Source organism: Ostrinia furnacalis, unplaced genomic scaffold (genome assembly GCF_004193835.3).
Source record: "Ostrinia furnacalis isolate ACB-3 unplaced genomic scaffold, ASM419383v2 OfSCF1638, whole genome shotgun sequence".
NCBI classification, from domain to species: Eukaryota; Metazoa; Arthropoda; class Insecta; order Lepidoptera; family Crambidae; genus Ostrinia; species Ostrinia furnacalis.
Window position 1 is genome coordinate 501,938 of NW_021131877.1, and position 18,610 is coordinate 520,547.

An 18,610-nucleotide genomic window follows, 5' to 3' on the forward strand; every position below is an offset into this window, starting at 1 on the left:
GTGGTCGCCACTCGAGAACTTTCTGCCCCAGCGGCCATCAGCTCTGCGAGCTATGTGCCCCGCCCACTGCCACTTGATTTTAGCGATTCTGCGGGATATTTTATGTCAGTCACTTTGGTTCTCCTGCGCATCTCCTCATTTCTGATTCAATCACAATAAGAATAGAATAAAGAATTTATACTTATGGCAAATTTATTGCCATAAGGCATGATGATGATGTTGATTTTCTTTCAGATCATCACAAAATGTCGCTGCAGCGTTTGACAGCGCTGCGGGCGCTGATGGCCAGTCAGCCGACTGCGTTGTCAGCCTACATCATACCCACGGCCGATGCTCACAACGTAAGTCTACCTTCCTAAAGCCCGGTCTGTGAGCACGTAGAGTTTTGTCCAATGACCCCTAGCTACCCATCCTTATCGCTCGCGCGTAGTTAAATTGCTGTCGCGACTGTGCGACGGGCGCCCGCAGTGAGTGTGCGAGCGCGATAGCAACATAATTACACGCGAGCGATAAGGATGGGTAGCTTGGGGTCATTGGACAAAATTCTACGTGCTCCCAGACCAGACTATTGGCATTTAGAGTGTTTTTAGTATGCCGTGTCTGTTTCGTATGTCTGCGCTATAGACAAAGTCGCAAGGTATAGATCGTTTCATCCACGAAGACGCGCCCCTCCATTCTTCCGCTAATGTTTGAGTGTTATCGGTACACGCTAAATGATCCATGAGTGCACACGCACACTACAATAATGACGCTCGGATTGCTCGGATCAAACTCCCCGCAACCTGCGCTTCCCTCGACCAAGGTGGGTTCGTGGATGGAACAATTTATATCAGGGGTGGCCAACCGGTCGATCGCGATATTAGTCCATTCGATCGTGGCAAGGCAAAAAATACTGCATGATTGTGTACTAAAATATGCTGTTTCATTTAAGATTTCAAGAAGTATGTAAGTGGTAGATCGCCCAGGGTTTTGATAGTAAACAGTAGATCTTATGTCTAATCAAGTTAGCCACCCCTGATTTATATGTATTTATCTACTAGCGGCCGCCCGCGACTTCGTACGCGTGGATCCCGTTTTATCCCCTTCATCTATCTTACGCGGTTTAGATTTTTTCATACAAATGTTTTTTCCCGCTAACTCCCGTTCCCGTGGGAATTTCGGGAATTCCTTTCTTAGTGCACCTCTACGGTACCAAAGCTACGTCCCTTCCAAATTTCAAGTGCCTACGTTTAGCCGTTTAGGCTGTGCGTTGATATGCCAGTCAGTCAGTTTCTCCTTTTAATATTTAGATTTTCCTTCCAGTCTGAGTACATAGCACCAGTGGACGCGCGCCGCGAATGGATCTCAGCGTTCACAGGTTCAGCTGGGACAGCTGTGGTGACATCATCGCATGCGCTGGTCTGGACTGATGGCAGATACTACACGCAGTTCGAGAAGGAAGCCGACCTGACGCTGTGGACCTTGATGAAGCAGTGTGAGTTGCTTAAAAACTAGCAACACGCCTTTGTTTTGAACCTTGCACGCAAGTAATGAAGATACGGCGTATCCAGCTTCTGATCAAAGAAGGAGCAGTCAACTGACGGAGGAAAATTCTTACCTAAAGCCCGGTCTGTGAGCACGTAGAATTTTGTCCAATGACCCCAAGCTAACCATCCTTATCGCTCGCGCGTAATTATATTGCTGTCGCGATTGTAGCTTGGGGTCATTGGACAAAATTCTACGTGCTCGCAGACCAGACTATAGTCGTTTCGCTTTTGGCAGAGCGGTCGTGGTCACGTTGAGATGTTCATGTCGGTTGTAGAGGCGAATAAAGCTCTTCATATGATCTCCCGCCATCTCCCGCTGTTGGCAGACTACCTGGTTTCAAAATAAAACACTTTCTCTACAACTTGCATTCCACTAATTGCACAATTTGCTATGGAAAGTATTTTTTTTAGTCTTCGACGTGTGCCCAATCCCAAAAGTGTAAAAATACTTAGCAAAATCATCTCTTTTCGAATCGAAGAGCATTTTTGTACGTACTGTAGGTAATATGCCAACATGCAATAAAGAATGTTAACAATGACTATGACTATTATACTTGCAGCGCTCCCAGACACGCCGACCATGGAAAAGTGGTTGGCTTGCAACCTTCCAGAGGGCGCCACCGTCGGAGCCGATCCTCACACCATGACCAGGGACGAGTGGACTCCTTTGCAGGTAGGAGAATCAGGGTTCGAGGATATATATCAAGGGATATATATCTTGATATATATCGGATATATATCCGATATATATCAAGCCGGTTTTAATGATATATATCAACTTTTAAAATTTGTTACTGTATTTGTACTTTTTGACATAAGATTTTTATTTTTTTAGTTCAATTTGCCGTATTTCAAAGAAATTTTATGTTTTTGCTTTATTTCTCTGATTTTAAGTTTTAAAAACATTAAAAACATGTTTATGTAACACTTATGCAATAGTATTCATGAATAATACAACAAAATAATAGTATGGCTTTCATACAAAATTGATATATATCAAAGTTGATATATATCCGATATATATCATAAATATCCGATATTTTGATATTTATAATAAATATCGGATATTTTCGAACCCTGAGGAGAATATACAAAATGTTTCACTTTGCGTATGTACGGTGCTTCTTGTCGTGTCGACAACAAACCTACACAACGTCAGCCCAAAACTCCGCCACAAGAGTGGCGTTGTCAGTAGCCTTCATTTAATCTTCCTGCGTGCAGTTGTTTGGGCAAGCAGGGCACGGCATCATGTGCTTCGTCGACTGGGGAACAAAACCACACTTGCACTCCAAGTTTGAGCCATCCAAGAATCCCCACCTGAACAGATTGTCCTTACTACGGCCGACCGGTACGGTACTATTCCCACCTTTAGTTCCCACCGCTGCAACTCCTGTGTAGCCAGGATCTACAGCTTGACCGCCAATAAAAACCCCCCCTCGATAAAGTAGCATTCTTGTCTTGCCTCCCTCAATAAAGCAAGATTATTGCCTTGCCCCCTCGACAGATAACATTCGTACCTTGCCACCCCTCATTAGATCAAAATTCCTTTCTTGCCTCTCTCGCTCGAATAGAGTCACATTTCCGTCTTGCCCCCCCTGGATAAAGTAGCGTTCCAGTATTGCCCCCCTCGACAAGCAACATTTATTTATTGCCCCCCTCAACAGAGCAAGACTTCTGCCTTGCCACCCTCAACAAAGTAACATTCTTGTTTTGCCCCTCTCGACAGAGTAACATTCCCGTCTTGCCCCCCTTGACAAAGTAACATTTAAGCTTTATCCTTGCCTTGATTTCGAATGACATTAATATTGATGTAATTATTCCGCTTTACGGTCATAAGCACACTTATCAACCCGAAAGGGATCAACGCCGTATCGCCGCACTGTCAACCGCGAGGCGAGGCGTTTACGTTACGGTGCGGATAAGTGTGCGTTGCAGTATGGTGTTTCATACAAAGAATACTGACCATCTCGAGTTGATACGGTTACGATCCCTTTCCGGGTTGATAAAAATGCAAAAATTCTAACCTAAACTAACCTATCCGTTTAAACTCCCTTTCATCCACAGACGGCGCTAACAAAAGCCAATATGAACCTGGTGGCAGTGTCAACAAACCTAGTGGACGAAGCCAGGGTCCAACTAGCTGACCCGCCCCCACCTAGGCCCCATAACGCCATCATACCCCTGCCTGTCAACTATACTGGTAAGAAACCATAATACCTGAATCCATAAAGTTATTTATTTTGTCCAATGACCCCAAGCTACCCTTGTAGTTTGTTTGAACCACGAGTCGCTAAACAGGCTGTATACAATGTCTATAGTCTGGTCTACGACACGTAGAATTTTGTCCAATGACCCCAAGCTACCCATCCTTATCGCTCGCGCGTAATTATGTTGCTGTCGCGACTGTCCGAAGGGCGGCTGCAGGGAGTGTGCGAGCGCGACAGCAATATAATAACGCGCGAACGATAAGGATGGGTAGCTCGGGGTCATTGGACGAAATTCTACGTGCTCGGCGACCGTACTTCAGACATTACACTATCGTTATGTGCATGTAAAGCTCACTTGCCTTCATGAGTTGCAAGAAGTATAGTTGAAAAGAAGGTCACGTCTTTTTAATATTCTGTAATTATTTTACAGGTAAACCTGCAGGAGAGAAGATACAAGAGCTAAGAGAGAAGATGGCAGAGAAGAAAGCAGCCGCTTTGGTTGTCACTGCGCTGGATGAAATCGCTTGTGAGTATAAGCCTTGTTACATCATCATTATCATGCCAGTCATTTAAAGTCCATTTCTAGACAAAGAACGCCATAGAGCACGATCTCCCTCTTTTTAAAACTTATCTACACTATCTACACTATACAGGGTGTTAGGTAAATGGGTATATGAGCCGACACTAGCCCATGTTAACATGGGCATATAAATGGTATGGTGAAGTCAGAAAATTGATATATTCATTTTAATTATTTTAATTTTCATACAAATCGGATTTTATAAAATTTATTTTGTATGAAAATTTAAAAAAATAAAATTATGTTATCAATTTTCNAAGTCAGAAAATTGATATATTCATTTTAATTATTTTAATTTTCATACAAATCGGATTTTATAAAATTTATTTTGTATGAAAATTTAAAAAAATAAAATTATGTTATCAATTTTCTGACTTCACCATACCATTTATATGCCCATGTTAACATGGGCTAATGTCGGCTCATATACCCATTTACCTAACACCCTGTATATTATATATAATAATATAAAGAGGAAAACTTTGTTTGTTTGTTTGGTTGTAATGAATAGGCTCAAAAACACCTGGACCGTTTTTAAAAATTCTTTCCCAATTCGAAAGCTACATTATCCACGGTACGGGTTCCGTAAAATATGTAGATAATGTAGTCCACGCGCGCGAAGTCGCGGGCGGAAAGCTAGTTTCAAATATGCTTACCAACACAGCTTTACTTTGTTTATCACAAAGGGGAAGGTCTTGGCCTGCTTCTTACCTGATGGTAAGTGATGATCAGGCTGAAGGTGGAAGCGAGCTTCACTCGGAATCCTCAACCACAGAGAAACTGGCTATCTTACCTCCAGCTGCCGGAACACAAAACAATATTTTTAGCAATAAATAAATAAATAAATAAATAATAAATAAATAAATTCTTTATTGAATAACTTATTGATAGTTTTTAACAATAGGCTAATATTAAACTATAATAGGTAAAAGTACATACGTGCCTGAACTAAGAATTATAATTCCTGTATCTCAGGCAAAAAAGAGGCTTACATTACTTTATTAATAGAACTATTTCTAGCAAAATATATAATCTAATATTTATATTGAGAATTAAAATCTACACAAGTTACATTTAAGATTTAAAATCAATACAATGTGCTACATAATATTGCTTGTTCTACATAATTTATTAAAAACATCCAACATACAGTGTCTGCGTAAACAAAAATAATAAAATAATAAAATAGATTTTTACCTGCTTTGAAATTAAAATTAGTACCTTCATTGGTTTTCGGAATACAGGTATAGCGCTTATTTGAGTAGGTTCCTGTGTTAGAGGGGGTGTGGGGAAGATTAGCGGGTAGAAGGGGTGTGAGGAGGCTTAGGGGTAGAGGAGGTGGGAGGAGGTTAACGGGTAGGGGGTTGAGAAATTTAAGGAGGGGGGAGGAGGTTTAAGGAGTGAAGGGGGTCTAGGAAGTTAAGGGGGTGTGAGGAGGCTTAGGGGTAGAGGGGGGAGGAGGTTTAAGGAGTGAAGGGGGTCTAGGTAGTTAAGGGGGTGTGAGGAGTCTTAGAAGGTAGAAGGGGTGGGAGGAGGTTAAAGGGTAGGGGGAGGAGGTTTAAGGAGTAGAGGGTGTCTAGGAAGTTAAGGGGGTGTGAGGAGGCTTAGGGGGTAGAAGGGGTGGGAGGAGGTCAAAGGGTAGGGGGGAGGAGGCTTAAGGAGTAAAGGGGGTCTAGGAAGTTAAGGGGGTGTGAGGAGGTTAAATTGTAGGGTCAGGAGGTATAAGGATTAAAGGGGGTCTGAGGAAGTTAAGGGGGTGTGAGGAAGCTTAGGGGTAGAGGGGGTGTGAGGAGGCTTAGGCAAGGGGTAGGGGTGATGTGAGGAGGTTAATTAGTTCTAATTTTTGCTACTTCTATCTTCTAAATTTGTTTTTTAATGTACTAGAATGAGTGTCTGATAAATAAACTTGACGTTTCAGAATCGTTTGACTATATCTAATGTCAGCCATATTTGACTGTTATTTAAACTTTTTTCCCACAGACGCGTTAAACCTCCGCGGTAGTGACATAGAGTACAACCCTGTGTTTTTCTCTTACCTGGTCATCACCCCCTCTTCTGTCTACCTATTCTGGGGGGACGGGGGAATCCCCCAGGCGGCCCAGGATCAGTTGAAGGCAGAGGGGGCGGTAGTTGAAGGCCGCCCGTATGGGGATATTGTGGCTTTCTTGCAACAGTTTGCGGTAAGTATCTGCCATCTTGTAGTTAGCTAAACCGATAGATGAAAAATATTTTTTTAATACATATACCTAAAAGGAAAGAAATATGTAATACCTTTTTTTTAACATTTATACATGTAGTCCAGTCTATGAATGCTTTATGGACGATGTAGGAAATGCGTGGAAAAGAACTTCTGACTTGACCGGACTTTAGTAGGATTTATTTACCTCTATTGCAATTATCTAATGTGTTTTCTCTTAGTGCTATTTTGACTTCAAAAACTTACCTCCTTTGCCAGTCAAGAGCACATCAAACTATACATTTTTGTTGAAAATTGGTAAAGCCTGGTCTCCGAGCACGTAGAATTTTGTCCAATGACCCCTAGCTACCCATCCTTATCGCTCGCGCGTAATTATGTTGCTGTCGCGCTCGCACACTCACTGCGGGCGCCCGTCGCACAGTCGCGACAGCAATATCATTACGCGCGAGCGATAAGGATGGGTAGCTTGGGGTCATTGGACAAAATTCTACGTGCTCGGAGACCAGACTATACCTATTTCAACTACATAGATGCCACAATATTAAACTTGATGTACTGTTGTCTAACGGTGGTTTATTTGACCCCTTTCAGTTGTCAGAAGTTGGTGATGGCCACAGCTGTATCTGGCTCTCCAGTGATGCAAGTGAAGCTATACACAGGGCGGCCGCTGGGGTAAGTACTTTAAACTACTAGTAATAGGGAAAAAAAATATAATATTACTAGTTTTTAGCCAAGTCTTCACTTTATACTCACGTTTCATCCCCTTAGGGGCTGAATTAGGGCACAGTCTTAAGTAACTGGAGGAGGTTTGAAGCTAGATTTTCCTTGATACCCGAGCTTCGCTCTATTTATTTATTTATTTATTTTATTTTATTTATTAGGACAACCAACAAGACAAACACGCATACATGAAATTACTATAACTAAAAGTGCTTAAAACTAAGTGCTGTCTTAATTAAAGGCTGCCACGGCATGCAATGTGGACAGTTGCAAATATAAGAACTAAGAGATAGTAGGTAACACAGTGAAAACTCTAATTTATATTTGAACCCCCGTTTCATCCCTTAGGGGATTCAATTTTGGAAAACCCTTTCTTAGTAGATGCCTACGTCTTATTATACAATTTTGAATTATTTTTTCATTTAATAAATCTTTTGATTATTAATAAAGAAAGATAAAAGTATTTAAAATCCCTTATTTCATTGTTTTAATTTTTATTTATTACAGCGTGACGTATTGGAGAAGCCATTAAACTTGACTTCCGAAGTGTCGCCGATAGCTCTCATGAAGCTGATCAAAAACGAAGTGGAATTGGAGGTATGTATACTAAGTTGTATACATAGCCCAACGGATTAGCAAGCTGAAGTAGCAAGGTTCTGGAGTGGAGACCACGTACCGAAAAGCGCAGCGTGCGACGTTCACCCACTAGGTGGACCGACGACTTCACAAAGCGGGAAGGCGCTGGATACAGGCCGCCACCACCGGCCATTGTGGAGATCTTTGGGGGAGGCCTATGTTCAGCAGTGGACGTTCTATGGCTGAAATGATGATGATGATACTAGATTGTCATCATCATCAGATCATTATATTTAGTCTCCACTTCAGGAGCACGGCCCTCTAATGTACCAGAGGCAAATGGAGGATTTGTCCTACACTCCCCACGCTGGCCAGACGGGTTGGGGAGGCCTGATGTTCGTATATTTGTCTCTTAGTCGCCTCTTACGACATCCAAGGAAGGAATGGGGATTAGTATTGACAAGAGTGCGTGGATTTTTTTACAAAATTACTGTATTTGATTAAAAAGGGGCTGACCAAGGTGACTGATGCCTGTTTTCATCATCAATCTCTAATTTTTAAGTGACCCTTTGAAAACAAAATTCTTGATAAGTGTTACCATAGGGGTCATTTAAAAATTAAGGATTAATGGTGAAAACGGGCATAAGTTTCTTCCGCCACTTCTTCTCAGCACCAGCCCTTAAGTTGTCCCGAAGTGGTGGTAGGGCTAGCTATATTTGGGACGTGTATTTAAAGTGCTCAGGAAAGGCCCGCCTATGAAGGTACAGAATAAACTTTTTTAATTTATTTGTTCTTCTCGTACTCTGCCGGAACCACACGAGAAACAGGTAGCACAAAATTTTGCCTCCTTTGGGAATCGAACCTCTGGATCTCAGCCTGGAGGCCTGGAAGCGGCACCATTCTTCCGCTAATGTTTGACACTCAATGTTATCGGTACACGCTAAATCCGCCTCTGTGGCCTAGTGGTAAGATCACCTGCTTCAGACACAGAGGATGCCCCCATTGGGAATCGAACCCGGGAGTTCGATTCCCAATGGGGGCAGATTTTTCTGTTCGGTTTGGTTGGTGGTAGGGCTTGTCCTAAGTCCGCCTGGCTAGCTACCACCATCTTACCTAAGTCTGTCGCCATAACAACAATGTTAACAGCATTGTTGTGTTCCGGCAGTTAGAGGTAAGATAGCCAGTTCCTCCGTGATTGAGGATTCCGGGTTAAGCTCGCTTCCACCTTCGGCCTGATCATCACTTACCATCAGGTGAGATACAGGCCTAGAGCTTCCTCGTTGTGGATAAAAAAAAACATCCATGAGTGCACACGCACACTACAATAATGCCTTACGGATTGCTCGGATCAAACTCCCCGCACCCCGCGCGACCGATACCAAACATTGATGGGGCGCGTCTTCGTGGATGAAGCCAGTCTTTCCCAAAGTGGGTGATAACGCCCCCTTGTGGGCGCTGCAGGCTTAAAGGGGGGCTGTAAGAGACCCAGAAAAAAAACCGGGACGTTGTGTAAAGGCTTGGGAGGCGTCATCTACTAGGAGGACTCTTAGACACCGACTGAGCTCGACTCTTGACTACAAAAATGGGGGGCGCTAAAAAATAATTTATTCTCAAAGTGGGCAGTAGACTAAATAAGTTTGGGAACCGCTGGATGAAGCGATCTATCTATACCTATAAAATGTGTTTTCTAGGGTTTCCGCCAATGCCACATTCGCGATGGCATAGCGGTTGTCCGCTTCTTCAAGTGGTTGCACGACCGGATCGACTCCGGTGCAGAGGTGACTGAAATACAGGCATCTGATAAACTGCTGGAGTTCCGCAAGTAAGTCATCATCATCATCATCATCATGCTTCATCCATCATCACTATAGTCTGGTCTGCGAGCACGTAGAATTTTGTCCAATGACCCCAATCTACCCATCCTTATCGCTCGCGCGTAATTATGTTGCTGTCGCGCTCGCACACTCACTGCGGGCGTCCGTCGCACAGTCGCGACAGCAATATAATTACGCGCGAACGATAAGGATGGGTAGCTTGGGGTCTTTGGACAAAATTCTACGTGCTCACACACCGAGCTTTAGTAGTAACAAATTAAGATTATGATGACCATTCAATATCAGCACCATACTTCACTATCTTCACCATTTAGCTTCATCACCATATGTCATCATCATAACTTTACTTCATCTTTATCACCATTCATCATTACCATACGTAATCATCATGATCATACGTTATCCAGACTTATCCATCACGATTCCTCAATCATCACAGCACTTCATCATCATTGTACGTCATCATCATCATCATCATACACCGAGAGAGAACCGTTTATTGAATTTTTAGTTTTAGAAGTAAGTCATTAACAATCATCATTCATCATCATCAATACCATTGTTCATCGACACCATTTATTAACGGCATTATAACTCATCATCATCATATGTCAATCATCACCCTCATTGATGAATGATGACCACACCATCCTTTCATCCCAAAACTACACCGTCGCGTTACAAAATAACATGGTCACCATCAGCATACTTTATCATCATCATTTATTTATTTATACTTCAATGCCCAAAATATTAACATTAGGCGAACTTAATGAAAATGAAAATGAAAAATGTTTATTTCGTTAACAACAACAATTAATGGAATTTGAGGTGGACTCTTTCTTGTAAGTGCAATGGCACCTGTGCCAGAAGGAGTCGCTCTCCCTTAACAAATTAACAGTAACATTTTTTTTTTATCATAACCAAAAAGTAACAAAATCACCACATATTTAGGTTGCGTTTGGTGTGTGTGTGTGTGTGCTTGTGTGTGTTTGTGTGTGTGTGTGTGTGTGTGTGTGTGTGTGTGTGTGTGTACTTAATGCCATAAGGCATTCTCATCCAGTTTACCTTTGGGTTATGCAGAAAAATTAGTTATCATTGACACACTTTTGGCCTTTCCAGGGATGAAAAGGACTTCATGGGTCCATCGTTTGCCACCATCCCGGGCGCGGGACCCAATGGGGCCATTATACATTACAACCCGTCCAGAGAGGGGGCCCAAACGGTCATACAGAGAGGGAACATGTTTCTACTGGACTCTGGAGGACAGTACAAGTAAGTACACTAGGTTTTGCATTTGGTTTCGGTTATGTTGCAGAAAGAACTATTCAAAAATTACGTTATGTGAATTTTTCATTTTTTTACCTAGCTTGCGTTGGTTTCTGAAAACCCTAACTTTACTTCTTAACTTTAACCTAACTTCAAGTAATCTAACTTTACGAAAACTTAACTCCACGTAACCTAACTTCACGAAATCTTAATTTTATTAACGAAAAAATAACTTTGCGGAAACCTCACGAAAACCTAACTCTACGTAACCTAACTTCATGAAAACCTAACTCTAAGAAAACTTAACTCTACAAAAACCTAATATGAAAACTTTAGATTCTGAAATGTGACGTCACGAAATTATAATAAAATAAATAAGGATGGTCACTAAAAAATTTGGCAATCCCTAATTTTGTTTTCATAGGGGTCACTTAAAAATTAGAGATTGATGGTGAAAACGGGCATTAGTATCTCGCGCGTGTCATTAATTTCTTTTGAAACTATTAAGATCGTCGTTCTGTCTCCTTCCTCAAGTTGCTGTGCCCTAACTGGGTCCACATTGTATAACTGCCTAAATTGTAAGACCTATGTAATGTGAATGCTAATGTGGTTATGCAATAAACGATTGAGTATTGAGTATTTAGTGTTTTCGTATCAAAAACTGGGACAAACTATCCTATTTTTTGCTTAATTTCTACAGGGACGGGACTACAGATATTACTCGCACACGGCACATGAGCTACTCGCCTACGGACGAACAGAAGAGTGCCTTCACGCGAGTACTGAAGGGACAGATGATGGTTGGGAACGCGCTGTTCCCTATGGGAGTCAAGGTGAGTCAAAAAAAGGTTATGAGCAAGACTTGAAAACGTATAAAATATGGCAGATATAACCGATGGTCAAAGATGGCCCAAAAACAAACTAGGAAACAAGAACAGTAATCCCCCCTTAATTTTTAGAGTATTAATTTTTCAACCGGTTGCAAAAAACTACCAAGGGTCGCGCGAAATGTAGACCTATCTACGCGATCATAGATAAAATGAACTTTTTTTTTAATTTTTTATTCAAGACAACGCATGTATTTGACCGCAATCGCACCTGGTGTTAAGTGAGATGCAGTCTAGGATGGTACATATGTGCCCTTTAAGTGCCTATTCTCGCCTTGAAAACGCCCGTAAAGCTTCTGTGACATTGTGAAGTAAATAAATAAATTTGAAAAAATAAATGTTTTTAACGATTTGTAAGCACTATTTTTATAGTCCATGGAAATAAAGGAATTTTGACTTTGACTTTGACTTCCCCAGGGCAACGTACTAGACAGTTTCGCGCGCAAAGCCCTCTGGGACGTAGGTTTGGACTACGCGCACGGGACGGGCCACGGCGTGGGACACTTTTTAAACGTGCACGAAGGGCCATCTGGCGTGTCCTGGCGGCCCTACCCACGCGATCCGGGACTTAAGCCGGGACAGGTGCTTAGCAATGGTAAGTTTTTTTTTATGTGACAGGAGGCAAACAAGCAGACGGATCACCTGATGGTAAGTGATTACCGTCTCCCATAGACACCCGCAGACCCAGGGGCGATACAAGTGCGTTGCCGGCCTTTAAGGTGAAGATACGCTCTCCTCTTGAAAGCTTGCAGGTCGCATCCGTTCGGAAACACCGCAGACGACAGTCCATTCCACAGTTTGGTTGTACTGGGCAGGAAGTTTCTAGAGAAACGTACTGTTGTGGACTGCCAACCATCTAAGTGATGGGGGTGGAAGTGCTGTCAGGTAGATCGGTGGCGAAAAATGGCGGCAGGAATAAGTCCGATCAATTCTTCGGAGCATTCCCCGTGATACATGCATGCATGCTGTGTTTGCCTGTAATAAGTTAATGCTGTGTTTGCCTGTAATCTAAATATACAGTGTGAGTCACGTTAAAGTGTACATATGAAAATAGATGAAACTAGACCTGTTTTTATCGACAAAAAAGAGGTCAAAAATTTTTTGAGATTTTTTTTTAATTTTTTATAGAATTTTTTTTCTTCCAATTACTTATTGTAAAGAAAACGTAATAACTTTTAAACTAAGCGGTATATCCTGATAAAATAAAAACAGTAATAATGCTAAATAATAGGCGATACTAAAAAAATACATAAAATACACAAAAAAGGCCAACAAATAATAAAAAATGATACTTTTTGAAAAAAATCTGCTTAAAAATTCGTGTTTTTTTGGTTATTTGATAAATTTCTCCAAAAAATGCCCCTATAACCGGTAGTTTTTATTACTTTTTATTGTTCTCTATCGTATTATCTTTGTAAAACCAAAAATCGCATGTCTCTATCCCTATCACAACATTTGCTATGATCGTTTGAACAAAGGCCCGCCACAACATTATTCTCCGCTACAGGTAGAGACAATTTTAATTTTAACTCAAATGCTTATTTTACTTCGAAATCTTTTGTTTTTATTTGAAATCTAACTTGTCTTTATCAAAATTACAAATCTAGAGCCATTTTCAGTTTTGTTGTTAACGAAGCGTTGAATGGCGCGCCCGGAGAGGCTTAGTTCAAACGATCATTGCAAACGTTGTGATAGGGATAGAGACATGCGATTTTTGGTTTTACGAAGGTAATACGATAGAGAATAATACAAAGTAATAAAAACTACCGGTTATAGGGGCATTTTTTGGAGAAATTTATCAAATAACCAAAAAAACACGAATTTTTAAGCAGATTTTTTTCAAAAAGTATCATTTTTTATTATTTGTTGGCATTTTTTGTGTATTTTATGTATTTTTTTAGTATCGCCTGTTATTTAGCATTATTACTGTTTTTATTTTATCAGGATATACCGCTTAGTTTAAAAGTTATTACGTTTTCTTTACAATAAGTAATTGGAAGAAAAAAAATTCTATAAAAAATTAAAAAAAAATCTCAAAAATTTTTTGACCTCTTTTTTGTCGATAAAAATAGGTCTAGTTTCATCTATTTTCATATGTACACTTTAACGTGACTCACACTGTATAAAAGGCGAAACTGACTGACTGACTGACAGATCAACGCACAGCCTAAACGGCTAAACGTAGGCACTTGAAATTTGGAAGGGACGTAGCTTAGGTACCGTAGAGGTGCACTAAGAAAGGAATTCCCGAAATTCCCACGGGAACGGGAATTAGCGGGAAAAACGGGATTCACGCGTACTGATATCGCGGGCGGCCGCTAGTAAGTTAATACATTGAACATGTACCTATTCTTCTTAAGATTTATACAATTGTATTGGTGTAATTAACTGTTGGTGAACCAAATAAATAAAATAAAATAATATACATGCGATAGAAGATGCACAGTGAGGATACATCTCTACGCAGCGCCAAGGGGTCAAGCCGATCCGAAATGTCCTGGCAGTCAATGATCTTAAATTCGGTTAATTCGAATCGTATGATATGTAACATAGAGGTCAAGGCTAGGACATTTGACTCGAGGGGCCATCCGGCGTGTCTTGGCGGCCCTACCCACGCGACCCGGGACTCAAGCCGGGACAGGTGCTTAGCAATGGTAAGGGAATTTAGACATTATGCTCTATGACATAGAGCAGTGCAGAACCCCAGAAAGAATAGAAAAATATTGTGCTTAGCAATGGTAAGATAATTTGAACCTTATGATGTGTAACATAGAGGTCAAGGCTAGGACATTTGACTCGAGGGGCCATCCGGCGTGTCTTGGTGGCCCTACCCACGCGACCCGGGACTCAAGCCGGGACAGGTGCTTAGCAATGGTAAGCGGAATTAGACCTTATTCACATGTGGCTGGGATAGTGAGTTAGCGAAACATGATCTGAAAAGTGCTTGGAGCAAAATTGAATATTCCTTCGGAATAGAGCAACAACCGCGAGCTGTCAAACGAAACCGATTTTGAGATGTCACTGGATGTCATTTGTGTGTTGGATTATTTCACTGGTTTGTACAAACAATCACTGAACCAGTCACCACGTTTCTAAAGCACTAGTTATCATAAACGTCCACGATTTCACTCACGTAAAACCTGAAAAATCTCAGTGTCAAATAGTTGCAAAAACGGTTCTGTTACGTCGCATCTTGCATCTCTTTCTATCACAGTGTTGCTGCTAGTGACATCTCGCTCGCTCAGTTCTTTGTTGCTCTAGTCTAGTATTATTAACTTTATGGTATGTACAGGATGGGCCAAAAATGTTTGCAAATAGCAATGCTTGATTTCTCGCATCGTGATGGGAAGCTGTGCACAATTTTATGAATTTTTTAGTCATTATGGAGCGCTACCATCGTGCTTTTTGTGTAATAATGCCTTCTGACATATCGACGGGCGATATTAAATCTTATTTGTGCAATACCACTTAGTGCCAAGGCTACGATAGGCAAAATTGAACTCTATGCTCCATGAAATATAGTTTTAACCTGGAAAGAATTCTCAGCAAACGCTAAATGAAGTTGAACCATAAGTCCTATGACATACAGCTCGAGGTTTTCTTTCAGAACCTGGATACTACAAAGTGGGCGAGTTCGGCATTCGCCATGAGGACTTGGTTGAGATCGTGAAGATCACAAAGGACTCTGACCATCCTAGGGTGAGATTTTTATCAGTCTTTATTTCTGAGATATTAATCTAAAACAAACATAAAAATACAAATGTAAAAAAGTTAATGAAAAGAAGAAAAAAATTAAAAGAAGTTTAAAAAAAATTAGAAAACGTGATTTTTGGCACTCTTGAACAAAACAAAATTCTCATGATTATTCAAATTCTTTATGTCGAACTAATTTGCCTTATTTTTTTTTTCAAAAAATATGTCAATAAATAACATAATGTGCTTTAAATAAGGTAATTAATACACTTTATATGAACAGGCAATAGCAATTCTGCGTGCTATGTCGGTCACTTTGGTTCTCCTGCGGATCTCCTCATTTCTGATTCGATCACGCAGGGAAACTCCGAGCATAGCCCGCTCCATCGCCCTTTGGGTGACCTTGAGCCTTGATGCGGGCAGCGCAGGACCGTTCATTATGGAAAACTTTGGGGGAGGCCTTTGTCCAGCCGTGGACGTCATTTGGCTGAAACGACGAACAGGCTATCTAAACTGAATGATGATGATGAAGACTGTGTATTTAATTTTTTCTTTCTTTCTTTCAACAGGCGAAGTACCTAGTAGGCGATTACGATGGCCGAGGCGTGCTTGGATTCAATACGCTGACGATGGTCCCCAACCAAAGAGAAAGCATCGACGTGTCTCTACTGGATGACTTTGAGGTGATCATTAAATATCCTTGGACATTTTTTTTATTTTTATAAGGATGTGTTGCATGTTACTAAATATCCCGTTAACTCTTGTGTCTCCAGCTAAACTAAACGCAATAAGCAAAATACAGACTGTCCCGAAAACAATGGATAACCCTGCAGCTATCAATAAGCCTCTTCATGATCTCTCCAATATCAAATTTTCACCTTCTTCTTCTATATATATAAAAGAAAGTCGTGTTAGTTACACCACTTATAACTCAAGAACGGCTGAACGGATTTAGCTGAAAATTGTCAGGGAGGTAGTTTAGAGCCAGGAGAAGGACATAGGATACTTTTTATCCCGTTCGAAATTAAAAAAAAAGTCTGCTTATTTATTGCCATTAAGGCGGAACAAAGTTCGCCGGGTCAGCTAGTAGTAAATAAAACTGAAAAAATTTAATAATTTTCAGATTTTTAGTTGTATTTTTAGAAAATAGAAAAAAAAAGAAAATGTATTCGTTGTCTCGCAGGTGGCAATTTTTTAAAAATACAAAAAAAAATCTCGACAATCAGTGATAAAATTTTATCGATTTGCACGATAAGCCCATACATTTATCGTATAAAATCGTCTAACATTTTACCAAGGCGCTTGTTTTTGCCTGGCTGAAGGCGTTAACGAAGATATTAGTAGGATGCTGTAAAACTATGTTTCTTAATGCAATGGTCTTTTTTTCAGTTGGCCTACATAAACCAGTACCACCAGAGAGTATTACATACTCTAGGTCCAATACTTGAGAGCCGCGGGTTGACTGAAGACCTGCAATGGCTACAGAGGGAATGCGAGCCTATCCATAGGAAATAGGTAAGTCCCATAAAATTAATATAGTTACCTAGCGGAATAGAGCAACAAAGGACTGAGCAAGCGAGATGTCACTAGCAGCAACACTGTGTGTTAAACAAAGATGCGATGCCGTCGCCGTCGCGTCAAACAGAACCGTTTTTTTTTTTGCAACTATTTGACAGTTCAGAGGCACTCAGTGGCACGATGATGAACTATGAGATATTTTCAGATTTTACATATTGCTTGGTTTGAAATAGTGCTTCAGAAACGTGGTGACTGGTTCAGTGATTGATTATTGTACAAAACAATGAAATAGCCTAAAACATTCGATATAAAATATTTTTTCAAATCGGATCAGTACGGCTAGCACGAAAACTTTTCGAGTTCGAATCGTTTGCGTATTTGAATCGCCATCAAAAGATTTAGTACGAAAACTACATCAGCGCCCTTGTGAACGTGTCGTAAAGTGAACTTAGTATGAGAAATGGTTGTACAAAACTTATTATGGGAATCAAAATTGTCACGTTATCGTTTAATTCGAAGGTTGAGTATCGAATTTTGTCGAATACGCAAACGATTTGAAGATGAAAGTTGTTCATGCTAGAGGTTCAGTAGTTCCTGAGATTAATTAGCGCGGTCAAGCAAACAAAAAAATCTCTCCAGCTTTATGACATTCGTATTTTTGTTACAGGTACATTGGTAATGCACAGTTGAATATTTTTTATTGTATCCCATTATTAAACAATGTATGTAATTGTGCATATGAATAACAATACATAAGTTATGTAAATTTTGTAACAAATATTAATAAATAATAACTACTTATTCATTATAATTTGTTTTATTTATAAGTTCTGGAAAAATGTTATAGTCTTATATAGTCTGGTCTATGAGCATCCTTATCGCTCGCGCGTAATTATGTTGCTGTCGCGCTCGCACACTCACTGCGGGCGCCCGTCACACAGTCGCGACAGCAATACAGGGTGGAAACGATAAGTTAGTGATCTCACTCGATAATTTCTAAACCATACAAGATATCGAAAAACTGGTTACTGACCCTGAAAGTACTTTACGAACTCTTTCAAACGGTACCAATAACAGGTTACAGAATAAACTGGAAGTATCTGAAAATTCAATGTTTCCAGCTTCCATACTAAATGTATGCCAACCACACAATATTAAGTGTAATTTTTTAAAATTAAATAATGAACCTAAAAAAAACGCGTAAATTGCATTTTTATTTAAAATTATTCAAGGAAAAAATTAGTTTTAGGCTTTACTTGCTATAAAGTGTTGTATCAAGTATCAAGAGATGAGTGTCATGACTGTGGTAGTACTAAATGTATGGGGGATGGAAACAATGGATTTTTGGATAGATCCAGTTTATTCTGTAACTTAATATTGATACCGTTGGATAGAGCTCGTGAAGCACTTTTAAGATCAGTAACCAGTTTTACGATACCTTCTGTAGTTTTTAATATTATGAGGCTGTACCAAAAGTATGGAAGCCGGAAACATTGAATTTTCGGATAGATCCAGTTTATTCTGTAACTTGTTATTGGTGCCGTTTGAAAGAGCTCGTAAAGCACTTTCAGGATCAGGAACCAGTTTTTCGATATCTTGTAT

The 18,610-nt window shown here is 40.4% G+C and overlaps 1 protein-coding gene across 4 annotated transcripts in view; it reads left to right on the forward strand.

Moving 5' to 3' along the window:
• The window catches only part of ApepP (Aminopeptidase P), a 33,640-nt gene extending 15,824 nt beyond the window's left edge, over nucleotides 1-17,816 (forward strand). For all 4 annotated transcript variants that reach the window (XM_028305141.1, XM_028305142.1, XM_028305143.1 and 1 more), the window contains exons 3-18: nucleotides 235-341; nucleotides 1,303-1,474; nucleotides 2,087-2,199; nucleotides 3,591-3,726; nucleotides 4,164-4,259; nucleotides 6,294-6,493; nucleotides 7,102-7,182; nucleotides 7,738-7,827; nucleotides 9,498-9,628; nucleotides 10,764-10,916; nucleotides 11,611-11,743; nucleotides 12,215-12,392; nucleotides 15,405-15,496; nucleotides 16,060-16,173; nucleotides 16,880-17,005; nucleotides 17,676-17,816. In XM_028305141.1, coding sequence (XP_028160942.1) covers nucleotides 246-341; nucleotides 1,303-1,474; nucleotides 2,087-2,199; nucleotides 3,591-3,726; nucleotides 4,164-4,259; nucleotides 6,294-6,493; nucleotides 7,102-7,182; nucleotides 7,738-7,827; nucleotides 9,498-9,628; nucleotides 10,764-10,916; nucleotides 11,611-11,743; nucleotides 12,215-12,392; nucleotides 15,405-15,496; nucleotides 16,060-16,173; nucleotides 16,880-17,005 — 1,911 coding nt within the window. In that variant the 5' untranslated portion in view covers nucleotides 235-245 and the 3' untranslated portion in view covers nucleotides 17,676-17,816. The remainder of the gene's footprint in view (nucleotides 1-234; nucleotides 342-1,302; nucleotides 1,475-2,086; nucleotides 2,200-3,590; nucleotides 3,727-4,163; nucleotides 4,260-6,293; nucleotides 6,494-7,101; nucleotides 7,183-7,737; nucleotides 7,828-9,497; nucleotides 9,629-10,763; nucleotides 10,917-11,610; nucleotides 11,744-12,214; nucleotides 12,393-15,404; nucleotides 15,497-16,059; nucleotides 16,174-16,879; nucleotides 17,006-17,675) is intronic.
• Nucleotides 17,817-18,610: the final 794 nt, after the last annotated feature.